We start from the raw sequence: 14602 nt of genomic DNA on the forward strand, positions 1-14602 counted from the left end.
GTCTACAAGATATAACTGGTTCATGTAAGATAAATAAAGTTCTCAACTGGTCCATGTAAGATAAATAAAGTTCTGGCCTGTATACTGTCTGTCCCATAAACATCTATACATTAGCAGAAGGAAATAGAGAAGACTGATATGGGTATCATATGCTATAGCCTTTTTTATATAAGAACATCATTAGCTATAGCCTATAATAATTTTATGCAGATTGAACCTGCCTTTGAGCCCAAGTTACATACTTCATCTCTTGGTCAAACACCTCGTGTGCAGCACTTCTGAACTGAGATAAGCAGCTCAGCATCCATGAATGTGCCTCAAATATGAACAATAAGGCTCTGCTCAGTAAATAACGAGTAGTAACTGGATTTCTGGGTAACACCTACAACCCCCATCCTAAAGATAATGATGAATACACGTCACTTTGCAAGGACTTGAATGGGTGACAATAACTATAGCATACAGTCTATTTGGAGGCAGCCTATACTATCTCCTTATTACCTTAAGCTACAAATAATCTGACTCCAAAACCACACCCAATAGAGACCAACACACTAAGAGATTTATTCCAATATGCCTAAGCATGTAGGAAAAGTTGACCGGTACATGTGCTTCTAGGAAGTAGCAGGTTCCTGATGGACTAGTCAAAATGTGCGCAACCTGACCCATGCACCAATGGCAGCCGGGGTAGAGCTATAGTTCTGGTTACTCATTGGCAAAATCCAGTAGCTTTGGCCTAAACCCTATATTTGTATTAAAAGTCTACTAAATATGTATAAATAATTTAACGAGAACCCAATAAGTGCGCGTATACACGATTATGGTGCAAAGTCTTCTTCAATGTTGATTATGGTGCAAAGTTGATTATTGTGCAATTGCGTTAATAAATCAATTTTTTTGTGCACTATAGAACTCTCAGATTAAGAAAAGCTGTTTACTACACGAGCTTTTGCATTAGTCTTTTCACATTTATTTGCTTTTATTATTTTTTAAAACATAATTATTGGTCTCCTTTCATTACAAGCTTATTCAGTCCCTATTTATTTTTATTAATATTAAAATGCCTAAATCTAAATATACATCGAATATTAAGATTAGAGCCCGTTTGGATTGGCTTAAAAAAAGTAGCTTTTAAGTCAAATTTAAATGACTTTTTAAGCCAAAAAAATAAAAAGTTGTGGTAATTGTGGTTGGTGGTGATGATTACAAACAATGGCCAATGGTAGTGGCGTTGTGTTGGTTGATGTTGCTGGTGGTTTTGGATGATGATGATGGCTGTGGTTGGTGGATGATGGGTGGTGGTAGTTGATAATTATGGGCATCAATGGTAGTTGATTATGGTGAATGGCAGCGGTGGTTGTTAGGTAAAAGAGGATGGAGTAGTGAAATGTCAACTTTGCAGAAATCCTTGAATGAATAGCATCTTAATGATATGAAGACTTTGTTATAGGTCTTAATAATTCATATCTGCTCAGACTATAAATGGTTGTAAAAAAAAACAAAAATACTTAATGATTTAGATCCGAAAAATCCAGACCTAGTAAAGACAAAATCTGAATGATTCAGATTCAGACATGCATTAAGTGAAAACAAATGAGAGCTTAGACCATCTTATGATATGGCAGATTGTGCTAAGAAGAAGGAGAAGCAACACTGGTTTGGCTTGATTGTGCTAAAATTTAATATTTTGAAAAGATTGGCTAGTTTTTAAATAGCACCTATAAAAGTGGATACCTGCTGTAAATTCTACATTAAAAAGCACCCAAATTGACATGTGGAGATGCTCAACATTGATTCATGTGTATGCAAATTAACTGGTAGAGGTCGCCATTGGTTCCCAAATTTTATCATAAAAGTTGTTTTGTATGGCTTAAATATTGGTCCACCGCCATTACATTTTCATGCGGGTCCAGGATTTCACTGAGGGGGTTCAAAAAAAATATAGTGCCTAGAATTTGAACTTGGAACATCAAGGTGAATTTTGAACACACTAAACCACTAAGTCAACCTCTAGTCTTGTGTTTAGGAGATTCAAAATCTATATATCTACACTAAAAATTTTAAAAAGACCTTATATGTACCGTATAACTTTATGCCAAAGGGATTCGGCTGAACACCCTCACCCCCTCCTAGATCCGATCCTGCATACAACCCATTTAGCCCGTCTAAGTTCAACACAAGTCGCCCATTCCCCCTACCCCACCCCCACCCCCACCCCACCCCAAAATCACTCATGCCTTGCAAAAGAAAAAATCCCCCCTCATGTGATGCCAGCAGCTCTTCTAAACTCTAACAAGGATAAATAGCAGATAACTTAAGATGGACAAACAAAAGCAACTAACAAAATAAGGCCCCTCAATTGAAAAAAACTTATCATCTAAACACTTCCAGATACGCGCAACAATAAGCCCAAAGGTACCAAAACAAGGACCATCCATAGAACTATTAATTGGCCAGGAAAGTATACCACTAGGTATGTGAAACAAGGTTACATAGTAGATAGCAGTAACAGAGTAAAAAAGACTGAATCAATAGAGAAAATACTTTGTAATCAACTAGAAGCTTCTCAAATTTCAACAAGTATCAACAGCTACCGTAAAAGGAATCTCCTTAAGAGTTATTGAGATGGCAATTGGGAGGCCATGAATACTACAAGCAACTATACAATCTATACTGAATAGCTCCATCTACATAAATATAACAAATACCCATCCCGAGGCTTGGATCCTTGACCTTGGAAAACAATCTGGAAGAGCTATGCCCCGTACAAGGTTAAACGCTGCTTCTGGCTCGTAGTTCACGGCAAGTGCCTCACACTGCATAATCTATAAAAGAGAGGTCTTTCATTATGCAACTGATGCTCTCTTTGCAAGAATGAGGAAGAAGATATAAATCATTTATTCCTCAATTGCAGGTTCTCTTCCAACATCTGGAGCTTCTTTAATTTCTTGAACATTCAGTGGTGCATGCCAGGAGATTTTCTCCTAGCTTGGCAAAAGATAGGTTTTACCAAGTCCTCTTCGAAAACATGTAATTCAATCGCGTCAGCTTTTTGGTCGGGTCACTTGATTCTTGAAGGAAAGAAATGTGATTGTTTTTGTTAAGAAGTCTGACATCGGTAGAGGGATGGGAATTTGATCTCCTTATATGGACTTGGACAAACCTCCACTCATGAGGTAGCTTTTGAGGTTGAGTTAGGGAAGACAAGAAAGATGGTAGTTAAACTAAAACTCAATTGTATATCCTTGCATAGTTTTTCATGCAATATGGGATCGGCATGTGTTAGAGACGGATGCTATGTTAGTTCACTACAATTTTTGTAAAGTCCTTACTCTTTTTTTTAGATGTAACCTGTAACAACATTCTCTTCATGCTGCTTATTTTACATCAGCTACACTTCTTATTTTACCGATTAAACGAAAAAAATTGGTCATGTTAAGTTTCATCCCAAAAAACACTTAAAAACTTGAAGCTGGTGTCAAAGTTCGTGAAAAAAATTATCAAAAACATGGGAACATAAATTAAGGCATCCATGAGCTGAAGATAGGATGATTAGATCGTCTCTGTTTGCTCAGGGCCACCATTTATCAGGTTGAATAGGAGTATGACCTAGATGGTAAGGTTCAGATTAAATAAATTCAAGGAAATAATCACAGGAAGTCCTAAAGAGAACCACTGGACTAGGAAACGAAAGACTCCACCCAATCAACTAAAGAGAACTAGATAAGGAAGACTCTACCCAATCAACTAAAGAATCAGAAATGGCCAGAGCATGAGGAAGAATTTATCTCACCCATAGCCAACCACATAAAAAAAGGCATTAGACATAGTCTTTAATCACCATAGAACAGATCAGATACTCCAGCCCAAGTCCAACCTCCACAAACTACCATCAAAGTCATTTCTATAATCCAAAATCCCACAATCAAAACCAAGACTATCCCTTTACACAACATACATTCAATTTTAGGACATCAGAGCCCTTTGACCTCGAGATTTAAAAATTGTAAGCAAATCGTCTAAACATCACAAGCGAAAAATCAAACTTAAAGTAATAGCTGCCCCAGTCCATTGGTTTATGCAAAACCACCGGAATACTATAATTGTCTATGTGTTATGAGCAACAACACAAATACAATTTAGAATCAGAACCCTGTAACATTTTCTAGATTTAGTAACACTAGCAAAAAATTCCTTAACATACTACTAATCACTAGAATTCATATCATAATATTCCAAACTGCCCAACTCTTACTGGCAATAGCCATTAAAATCGATAGTAATTGATTGAAAAGCTATTAAATTTACCACGCTTCTGCATTCCTCCACAACAGTTCCTTTATTTTTTATCTTTTTATTTTCGATAAGTAACAGGTCCATGACTAATTTAACCAAACTTTGGCATTGGTAAATGTATTAAGTCAGTGTTTTTAATAAGCTTCAGCAATAAAGCACGGCAATGATATTCTAGATCTTTCTTTTTTTTTGGATAAGTATCATACAAGACCAAAATGGGCATTATTCTTCCTAGACTAACAGGCATTATTCTTCCTAGACTAAAGTGGGGCACAAAGCATAGTTGTACTTGAATTTGTATCATAGATAGAACATATATTATTGTTGATGTCAAGGCGACCAAGAGGACTGCCAAAATTTGATGCTAAAATGTTCTTTCAGTTTCACCTGCTCCTTTTTTCTCAAGCAAACAGTTCCTATTTACACATTTTATCAGTATGCTTGCACATGATATTTTAACATGGTTCTAATAATATCACATATACATACCTCTCCATGCAATGGTTCCCCAAGCACACTAGGATATGTAATTGGTGAATATCTTATGTTAGCAACTGCTTCACCAGACGAATTTGCAGTGGCTTGAGGAAGAAGTCGAGGGGTCCCAAATGTAGGGCAGTGAAGGTGCTGATCCAACATTTGCATATGCATAGCCATCATATCTCGCCTCCGATGGATCTCCAAAATAAGAGTGAACAGAGCTTCATCATCTGGTATATTTTCTAAAAACTGCAACCCACTCCGGAGAAGTTCATAAAACGGTATGCGGCATTTGTCATTCTCAACCAGCAACCAAATAACATCTAAACAACTATGTAGCCACTTAATTAGGGCCTTATCTGGTTTCCAATATTTCATACTGTCTAATTCATCAACACCATGTAACTTTTGGTCCCAATTAATCAACCAATTCAACATATGGTGGAAAACTTCGGCATGTGTTACTGGCTTAAGATTAGAATCTAGACCAGTTAAAATAATTTTGCAACATAACTGACGCAGACTGCTTGTAGCATTATCCTTTGACAACACATTCACTTTTGCAATAGACTGTTGGCTAGTACCATTAACATCAGAAGACTTCATGGGAGACAAAGCAGCAGAAGATGAGGGTTCAGCTGCTGAATGAAGAGGGGACCCAATACCATGGACAGTGGGCAAAGGAGATGCAGGATTTGATGAGTGAAAAATGGAGGTACTCGCTACTGTTGTGGAAGAAGGGAGCAATCCAGATGTTAAATTAGCAGAAGAGACAGCACCAGATGGTAGATTAGCCTGGCTAGCGGATATCTCAGTTGATGAAACAGAGGAAAGAAGAGAAGGCAAGAAAGTATCCCAGTTTATGAATCCTATACTAGACAAACTGCATATGGCAAATAGAATAAATTCCGCACGAGGTGCGTGACTACTGCAATGAATAACGAGAGAAATAAGAACAGATTCTGTCACTGCACTTAGCTGTTCCTTGTCCTGGAATAATATGTCAGACAAAAGAAGAAGCATGTGTCATTACACAGAAGATAAACGAAAGCAAAGATGTAACATTTCCAAGTGAAAAACTTACAGTAAACTGGCTCTGCAGCTGTCCAAAATCTAAGAGAAATTGCTCATTTCGTGGAGGAAGCTCTCTGTTAAGAGCAGTTACTCTCTTCTGTGTCTTGTTCCTGTATATCTCTAACGAATCATAACACTTTCTTTTTTCTTTCTTTGAGTCAGTGCAATGAAACATAAGACTTTTGGCATCATAAAGCACAAGTTTGAAATGAAAGGAGAAGTGAAGCATTTAAGTAAAGATCCCATTACGCTTGTTACCGAGTGGAATAAAACATAACTTCGCAAGGCTATAGAGCCGTTCGGATTAACTGAATGTAAATAGCTGATAAGAATTATGTGTTGAAATCAATTGCTGATACATGTTTAAATAAGAGTATTGAAAATGATAATAAAGTATAACAGATACTTTTTAGAATTAGAAAAGATATTAATGACGTTCAGTAAGTTAAGTTTAACATTAATAAAAGAAGAGGTTATTTCAAACGAAAAGAGTAGACTTACGGTGGTTCTCTGATAGAATCATCTGATTTTTGTCCAGAATTTTTCTGCCAAGAAGAAAAAAAAAATTGAAGAAGAAAATAATATTTACAGAAGAAGGGGGTTTGAAATTAAAATTGATTACCAGTCCTAAGTATAAATTGAAGAGATCAAGGATGGCAGGTCGAGAGGGATGAAACTGGTGGTGAGACCGAGACCTCAACTGGTGTGTGTTGTTATGCTCCATTTCTCCACTGCTTGGAGTGGAAACGGGAACTCGCAGCATACTTTTCTTCTCTTCCCCTTCCGATTTAGACTAGACGAGACTAGGACAGTCCAAAATTAAAGAGAAAAATTATCATAAAGTAGCTAGCGGTACAACTGTAAATAAAAAAGACCTCGAGCAAAGTAGAGCAACCGAAAACCAAGGAATCTCCTCGACGACTCTGTGCTCACTGGCCTCAATATATGATTGGACTGCAAATATATACTACTAATTTTTAGATTTCAATCATAAATGCATAAACAATCAATGAACCAACTATGAAACTAGTTTTTTTTTTTTTCTCCACAAATGTGTATTTTTAACCTGGAAGAAACATGTAGGGTGTGTTTGGTACGAAGGAAAATGTTTTCCTAGAAAATGTTTTCCAGCAAGTAATTTTTGACTTATTTTTTCATGTTTGGTTGGTGAGTAGAAAAAAAAATTCGAAAAAGATTTTTAGTGTTTGATTTATGAATGAAAAATGTTTTTGAGAAAAATATCTTTTATTTTTACTAGAATAGAAAATAATTTTTGAAATTGAAATTATTTTTTAAAAACAAACTTAACTTTTTTTTAAGGGGGTGGGGGCTCGAGGGTAGGGGTGAAAAATTGAAATTTTGAAGTTAAAATATTTTTTAAAAACAAACTTAAATTTTTTTTGGGGGGTGGGGCTGGTAGGGGGGTGGGGGGTCGAGGGTAGGGGTGAAAAATTGAAATTTTGAAGATGAAAATATTTTTTAAAAACAAACTTAAATTATTGTTTTTTTGAGGGGGGGCTGGTAGGGGGTGGGTGGGGGGGTCGAGGGTAGGGGTGAAAAAATGAAAGTTTGAAGTTGAAAATATTTTTTAAAAATAAACTTAAAAAAAAAATGGGGGGGGGGGGGGGGGGGGGGGGGGAGGGGTGATAGGGGGTGAGTGGCGGAGGGATCGAGGGTAGGGGTGAAAAAAATGATATTTTGAAGTTGAAAATATTTTTGAAAAACAAACTTAAATTATTATTTTTTTGGGAGGGGGGTCGAATGTAGGGGTGAAAAAATAAAATTTTGAAGTTGAAAATATTTTTAAAAAAACAAACTTAAATTATTTTTTCTTTTTGAAGGGGGGGCTGATGGGGAGCGAGGGTAGGGGGTGGCGGGTAAAAAAATAAAAAATTGAAATTAGAAATATCTTTTAAAAACAACTTTTAATATTTTTTTGGGAGTGGGTGGTGGTAGGGGGTGGGGGTAGGGGTGAGGGTGGGGTCAAAAAATTGAATTTAAAAACAAGCTTTAAAATTATTATTATTTTTGGGGTGGTGGTGGTGGTGGTGGTTTGGAGGGGGGGGGGGGGGGTTGGTTTGAGGGTAGGGACAAAATAAATTGATTCTTTCAACAAAAAAATAATTGTAATTTGAAGTTGGAAGAGAGTTTTGGAAAATGTTTTCCTTAAGTTTTGAAGGGAAGTCATTTTTCTTAAATTTGAGGAAAAATGAGTTGATTTGGAAAACATTTAACCCAACCAAACATGAGAAAATTGGAAAACATTTTTCGAAAAATATTTTTTTCAATACCAAACACACCCGTAATCTCATACTCTTTCATAGCACACATGAACTTCTTTTAATCAATATAACGAAAACAAAAGAGCATAATAATATTGGAACGGAAGAACCACGAGATTCTTGAACAAGGAACCTTAATTATCAACATACATAATAAAGGAAGACAATTTTATAAATTTACTGCTATAATGCAAATGCTCATAAGCTTTCAAGCAATAAAAAGATACACAAACACAAGAAAAAGTAAATAGCAATCAGAATGGCTGGAAAATACTAGGTTAGACCCTTAAATTTCTAAAGAATTCTTTGACCTCATATAATGAATTTCGAATCTTTTAGCATAGATAATCTTGTATATAACTTTGATCTAACTTCTAGTGATTAAATGTCTGTTGGTGGACTAATTTTATTTCGTAAATCATGTCATGTTGCAGTTAAAACACAATCAGAATTCAATAAACAATCCTTATTACCTCTGATAATTTTTGTTGTTTTTCCCATTCAACAGTTTTCCATGGAGAAGTGCAACTCTTTTGTGCAAGCTCCCACAATATTCTTGATAATGTGAAACACCCCCCCCCCCCTCCATCCTTACCAAATTTGCACTAAAATTTCAACCCACGACCTATGGATGGGACCACGGACTGTAGGTGTGATGAGTCCACGATTTGGACTCATTTAGGGCTTTATTTTAATAGATTTAGTGTCCTCAAATACATATTTTATGCCAATAATAGATGTAAACTCTTGAATTTCAAGTATTTGGATTGAGGAACAAAACATGGACACTATTGAGCAAAAAGAAACAAGGAAGCTGAAAGAACGAGGAAAAGAAAGCATGAGGATCGCCTAATCCATTAGGCGAGTCGCCGAATGGCCATTGTCTCACCTAACGTTCCAGTGTGCCAAGCCCTAAAGGAGAAAATCAAGTCGGCGATTGAAAGGAGTAGTCGGCGAGTCGCCGAACGGTTCCGCGATGCAGTGTCATATCACCCAAAGTACAAAACCTGAAGATGTTGAAGGCCAAAGCAAAAATGCGATGAAATTGACCAAAGGGCGGATCACCGAATGGATCGACGATCCTGACTTATTGCACCAAATGGTCCTTCACAACACATTTTTGGGCTACTATAAATACATTTTTAAATTCTTAGTTTAGTATCTAACATTTAGTAATTTTCAGTATTATTCAGTTTTCAAGTTGAGAGCTTAGAATTGAGTTTTTGGAGACATTTTTCCTTAGCTTTGAAGATTTGAAGGTTTCCATTTCCAAGAAATTGGAAGTGGATGTTGAAGATTCTTCATCTTAGACCCTTGTAAAGACTATATCAATCATACCCAGTTGATGGAAACACAATTTGGTAACGATTTTTACCTTTTTATATTGTCTAGCTAAAACCCCAATTCTTCGGGTGTGATTATGTGATTATGGGTTGATATAATTGTTAGGTATTGTTAATTGATAGTTTAATTGCTATTTAAAGGTGTTTTCGTTCAGTAATTGTGGTTGAATTAATGGGTTGTAGTTGCAAATTACAATCTTAACTTCGTGTTTTTGACTTGCTTGAGAGAAAGGTTTTAGAACCAAAATTACTGAATCGATGGTTTGTGAGTATTGGGTTGTTATGGGTTCAGCTCGAGAGAGTGAATGGACTAAAGCGAAGGTTGTGCTTAATTGTTGCTTATTGGTGTTCGAGAGAAACCAATCTGATTTGGGGTAAATTGTTTAAGAGAAAGTTTATCCCCACTAAAGTCTAGCTTAATCACCGATTTACAATTGTTTACTATTATTTGCAATTACCCGGTGGTCTATCTTAGCCCATAATCCTATCACATCCCAAGAATCACGTCTCTATATTTGCTATTTTTCGTATTATCTGTTGTTTAGTTAATAATCGAATACAAAACCCCCTTTGATATTTGACATTTGTGTCACCCCAAAACTTGAATTATGTTTTTATTCGTAAATGTTTTTTAGCTATGATTGACTTGAGCATATTCTTACTTGTCTATTGATTCTCAATTACGAACCACTCCCTTGGGACTCGACCCCAACTCATATAGTTGGGTTATATTACTATTGAACGATCGTTGACACTTAGTATTGGATGAAGTGTCTTTGATAACGTTTATTCTTATCAGTGTGGTCCATATATGGCACTCCATGAACAGACCTTGAAGGCCCAAGACCACGGCCTGACCAATGGACCGTCAGTCAGACCACGGTCCATGGTTGGGGGCCCGTGGTTCAATGGCCCAAAATCATGTTTCTGACGACGAACGATGGTCGTGCAGGACGGACTGTCGTCCTGTCCACGGTCCGCTAGTCATGGCCGTGAGTGGTGGGCTAACAGTTAAGTTTAGGGGCAGTTAGGTCTTTTCCTAATTATTTTATATCTATACTACGTCGTTTTACCCTTCACTAAGACCCCTATATAAGTTATTTCAACCCTAATCTAGTTCATTCACTTTATTCTGTCCAAATTCACCAAAAAGAAGAACTCTCAAATATTTCTCTCTAGAAAGATTAAAGAAAAGGATTCAACCTAGGGTTTCAAGTCAAATCTCAATTCCTCCATTGAAGATAAGCAATTGGCTTTGAGGTATGATGGCTTTCATCCACAAACTCCTTCCATTAATGGAGTTCCCAAATTCCTCTATTTTCAAAGTTAGAATTCCCCAATTGAGTTAGGATTTTCTTCAATTGTCATGTGTTCACTTGATTATCTATATTACCTTAAAAACATGAACTCCTAACTTGAATGTTAAATTACTATAATATCTCTAACTTAGGTTGTGACTTTTCGATGAGTTGTGACTTTCTTGATAAGTTGTGACATTTTTCAAAGGGTTGTAATTTTTCGATGAGTTGTGTTTTCCAAAGAGTTGTGACCTTTCCAAATAGTTCTGACTTTTTAAATAAGTTGTAACTTTTCCAAAGGGTTGTGACTTCTTATAAAGGTCGTGACTTTTCAGATCAGACACAAAAAACTCTTACTCATACTACCCTTTGTTGACTATCAATAGAGGGGTTTCCTCTCATTTTTCACCCACAATTTTTTTCAATCTTCTACTCTTCTTCTTCATCTTGCATTTTAAAAGATTGTGTGATTTATTGTCGTTGAGTGAGTTGGAAGTTTAGCGGAATATGAGGTACCACTATTCTGATGAAGTAAATTGTTCTATCGTAAGATTGTTTATTCCTTAACCTTGAGTACTTGAGGAAAATAATTCTGATGATATAATAAATATTTTTTTGCTTAGTATATACAATAGTATGTAATGTTCCAATTTATGAATTATAATGATATAGTCCAAATTCATTTGTTTTTGTTAACAATTTCTCTTGTGATATAGATATACGCTTCTAAATATTTTTTTAAAAAAAAATTATTAAACTTCTCAAGATTTAGAGAATTGTCACGATTTGGTTTTTGATGATCAAGACAAAAGAATGAATTTATTTATCAATGCTACTTATGTGATTTAGATTGTTAGGTTGTTTGTTTCAAAATAATTATTACTATATAAACATTGCCCTTTTTATTTTATTGATTTACTATTTCTTAGTATTTAAGTGTTTTCGACGAAGAAAAAATTATATAACTTGTAATAACGCTAGTTGAAGTCTGTATTAGTTTAATTTTTATTGTATTCTAAATTCATTTGCTTTTGTTAACAATTTCTCTTGTGATGTAGATATATGTTTCTAAATATCTTTTCCAAAATTATTCAACTTCTCAAGAGTTAGAGAATTGTCACGATTTGTTTTCTGATCTCCAAGACAAGATAATGACTTTATTTATCAATGCTACTTAAGTGATTTAAATTGTTAGGAAGTTTGCTTCAAAATAATTATTACTATATAAACATTGCTTTTTTGTTTTACTGATTTACTATTTCTTAATATTTCAGTGTTTTCAACGAATAAAAGCTCACATGACTTATAATAACGTAGTTGAAGTTTTTATTAGTTTAATTTTTATTGTAGAATAAATTCATATATCCCTAACTTAGGTTGTGACTTTTTTGATGAGTTGTGACTTTTTTGATAAGTTGTGACTTTTTTCAAAGAGTAGTAATTTTTCGATGAGTTGTGTTTTCCAAAGAGTTGTGACTTTTCCAAATAGTTCTGACTTTTTTAATAAGTTGTAACTTTTCCAAAGGGTTGTGACTTCTTATAAAGGTCATGACTTTTCAGATAAGACACAAAAAACTTACTTATACTACCTTTTGTTGACTATCAATAGAGGGGTTTCCTCTCATTTTTCACCCACAATTTTTTTCAATCTTCTACTCTTCTTCTTCGTCTTGCATTTTAAAAGATTGTGTGATTTATTGTCGTTGAGTGAGTTGGAAGTTTAGCGGAATATGAGGTACCACTATTCTGATGAAGTAAATTGTTCTATCGTAAAAGGGTTTATTCCTTAACCTTGAGTACTTGAGGAAAATAATTCTGATGATATAATAAATATATTTTTTCTTAGTATATACAATAGTATGTAATGTTCCAATTTATGAAGTATAATGATATAGTCCAAATTCATTTGTTTTTGTTAACAATTTCTCTTGTGATGTAAATATATGCTTCTGAATATCTTTTATAAAAATTATTAAACTTCTCAAGAGTTAGAGAATTGTCACGATTTGTTTTTTGATGCTCAAGACAAAAGAATGAATTTATTTATCAATGCTACTTATGTGATTTAGATTGTCAGGTTGTTTGCTTCAAAATAATTATTACTATATAAACACTGCCATTTTTTTTTTTTGATTTACTATTTCTTAATATTTAAGTATTTCGACGAAGAAAAGTTTATATGACTTGTAATAACGTCAGTTGAAGTTTGTATTAGTTTAATTTTATTGTAGTCTAAATTTATTTGTTTTTATTAACAATTTCTCCTGTAATGTAGATATATGCTTCTGAATATCTTTTTCCAAAATTATTCAACTTCTCAAGAGTTAGAGAATTGTCACGATTTGTTTTTCTGATGCCTAAGACAAGAGAATGACATTATTTATCAATGCTACTTGAGTGATTTAGATTGTTAGAAAGTTTGATTCAAAATAGTTGTTACTATATAAACATTGCTATTTTGTTTTACTGATTTAATATTTCTTAACACTTCAGTTTTTTTTAACGAATAAAAGTTTATATGACTTGCAATGACGTCAATTGAAGTTTGTATTAGTTTAATTTTTATTGTAGTGTAGATTCATTTGTTTTTATTAACAATTTCTCTTGTGGTGTAAAAATATGTTTCTGAATATCTTTTTCCAAATTATTAAACTCTAGAGTTAGAGAATTGTCACGATTTATTTTTTTGATGCTCAAGATAAAAGAATGACTTCATTTATCAATGTTACTTATGTGATTTAGATTGTCAGGAAGTATCACGCCTCAAATCCCATTAAGACGGACAGGCACCCGATGCCCTAAAGGCCCGAGAGAACCAACATGTAACATGTGTTTTCTATGCTTATAACTATGACAATCTTGTGACAAGTTCACATAGGATGCAGCGATACGAACCAACATAACTAGACCCAAAACTTATATACAAGACTTGGCTGTTGAGGCCACCACTTGTTAAAATGCAACTGAACCATATACATAAGTCTACAAAGCCTCTAAAAGATAGAAAACCTTATAGTAGGTCGGGACAGACCTCGTCTTACCCTTAGCTACAATACAATACCAAAATGAATCTACCAAGGACTCAGTAAAGCTCTGAATCAACCTGGAGCTCACCAAAGTAGCTGAGTGTCATGTGCTCCTATTGAGGAGGTCTACTAGTTGGAGTACATGTGCCTGCAACATGAAATGCAGCGTCCCCCGCGAGGGACATCAGTACGAAAAAATGCACTGAATATGTAAGGCAATAACATATATAAGTAAGAGTTCATATGAAACCAAGTATCAATATATGTGTGCATAAATTAGAACAGAAGACCACCTTTGTTAACTCTTGTGGGATCATGTATGTTACATTCTTGTCTTTACCTTTCTGTGTGTTATGATCTTTATAAGGCATGTGATACGAATGACCAACTGATTAGTGGTAGAAGAGGATGACCCATGCTAGGCATTTTAACCCCTGGGATGTTGTCCTCATAATTACTCAAATTGGAATCGACCCATGCTAGACTTTTGCCTCTGAGCTGCCACCCTTCTTTACCAATTGGGATCGACCTATGCTAGGCATTTTCCCCTGGGCATAATCATTTTTTATATTTGGAACTACGGACTAGTAGTAGAAGACATGAAAATAATACTTCAAGGCAGTAACAATGACATAAGGACCTATATAACATCAATGCATTACTTGTGAGCTTAAATGATACAATTGACTTCAATTGACTAAGAGGAGGATTCACCAAACTCGCTTTTGCAAATACCATTTCTATACCAGCACATAGGAGGATAATTACACAAGCATAGAGTAGTGAACATATAATGAAGTAAT

General features: G+C 34.9%; 2 protein-coding genes across 5 annotated transcripts in view; one reads left to right on the top strand and one right to left on the bottom strand.

The window, feature by feature from the left end:
• LOC125827425 (mediator of RNA polymerase II transcription subunit 23) overlaps window positions 1–6664 on the bottom strand; it is a 73481-nt gene extending 66817 nt beyond the window's left edge. The window contains 4 exon segments of the mRNA XM_049506738.1: window positions 4786–5766; window positions 5861–5960; window positions 6352–6395; window positions 6473–6664. Coding sequence (XP_049362695.1) covers window positions 4786–5766; window positions 5861–5960; window positions 6352–6395; window positions 6473–6613 — 1266 coding nt within the window. The 5' untranslated portion in view covers window positions 6614–6664.
• Window positions 1–14602, top strand: part of LOC125827363 (tubulin beta-2 chain) — a 461890-nt gene that overhangs the window by 297621 nt on the left and 149667 nt on the right. The window lies entirely within an intron of this gene.

Source organism: Solanum verrucosum, unplaced genomic scaffold (assembly GCF_900185275.1).
Source record: "Solanum verrucosum unplaced genomic scaffold, falcon-dt-bn FXZP01000138.1, whole genome shotgun sequence".
Lineage (NCBI taxonomy): Eukaryota > Viridiplantae > Streptophyta > Magnoliopsida > Solanales > Solanaceae > Solanum > Solanum verrucosum.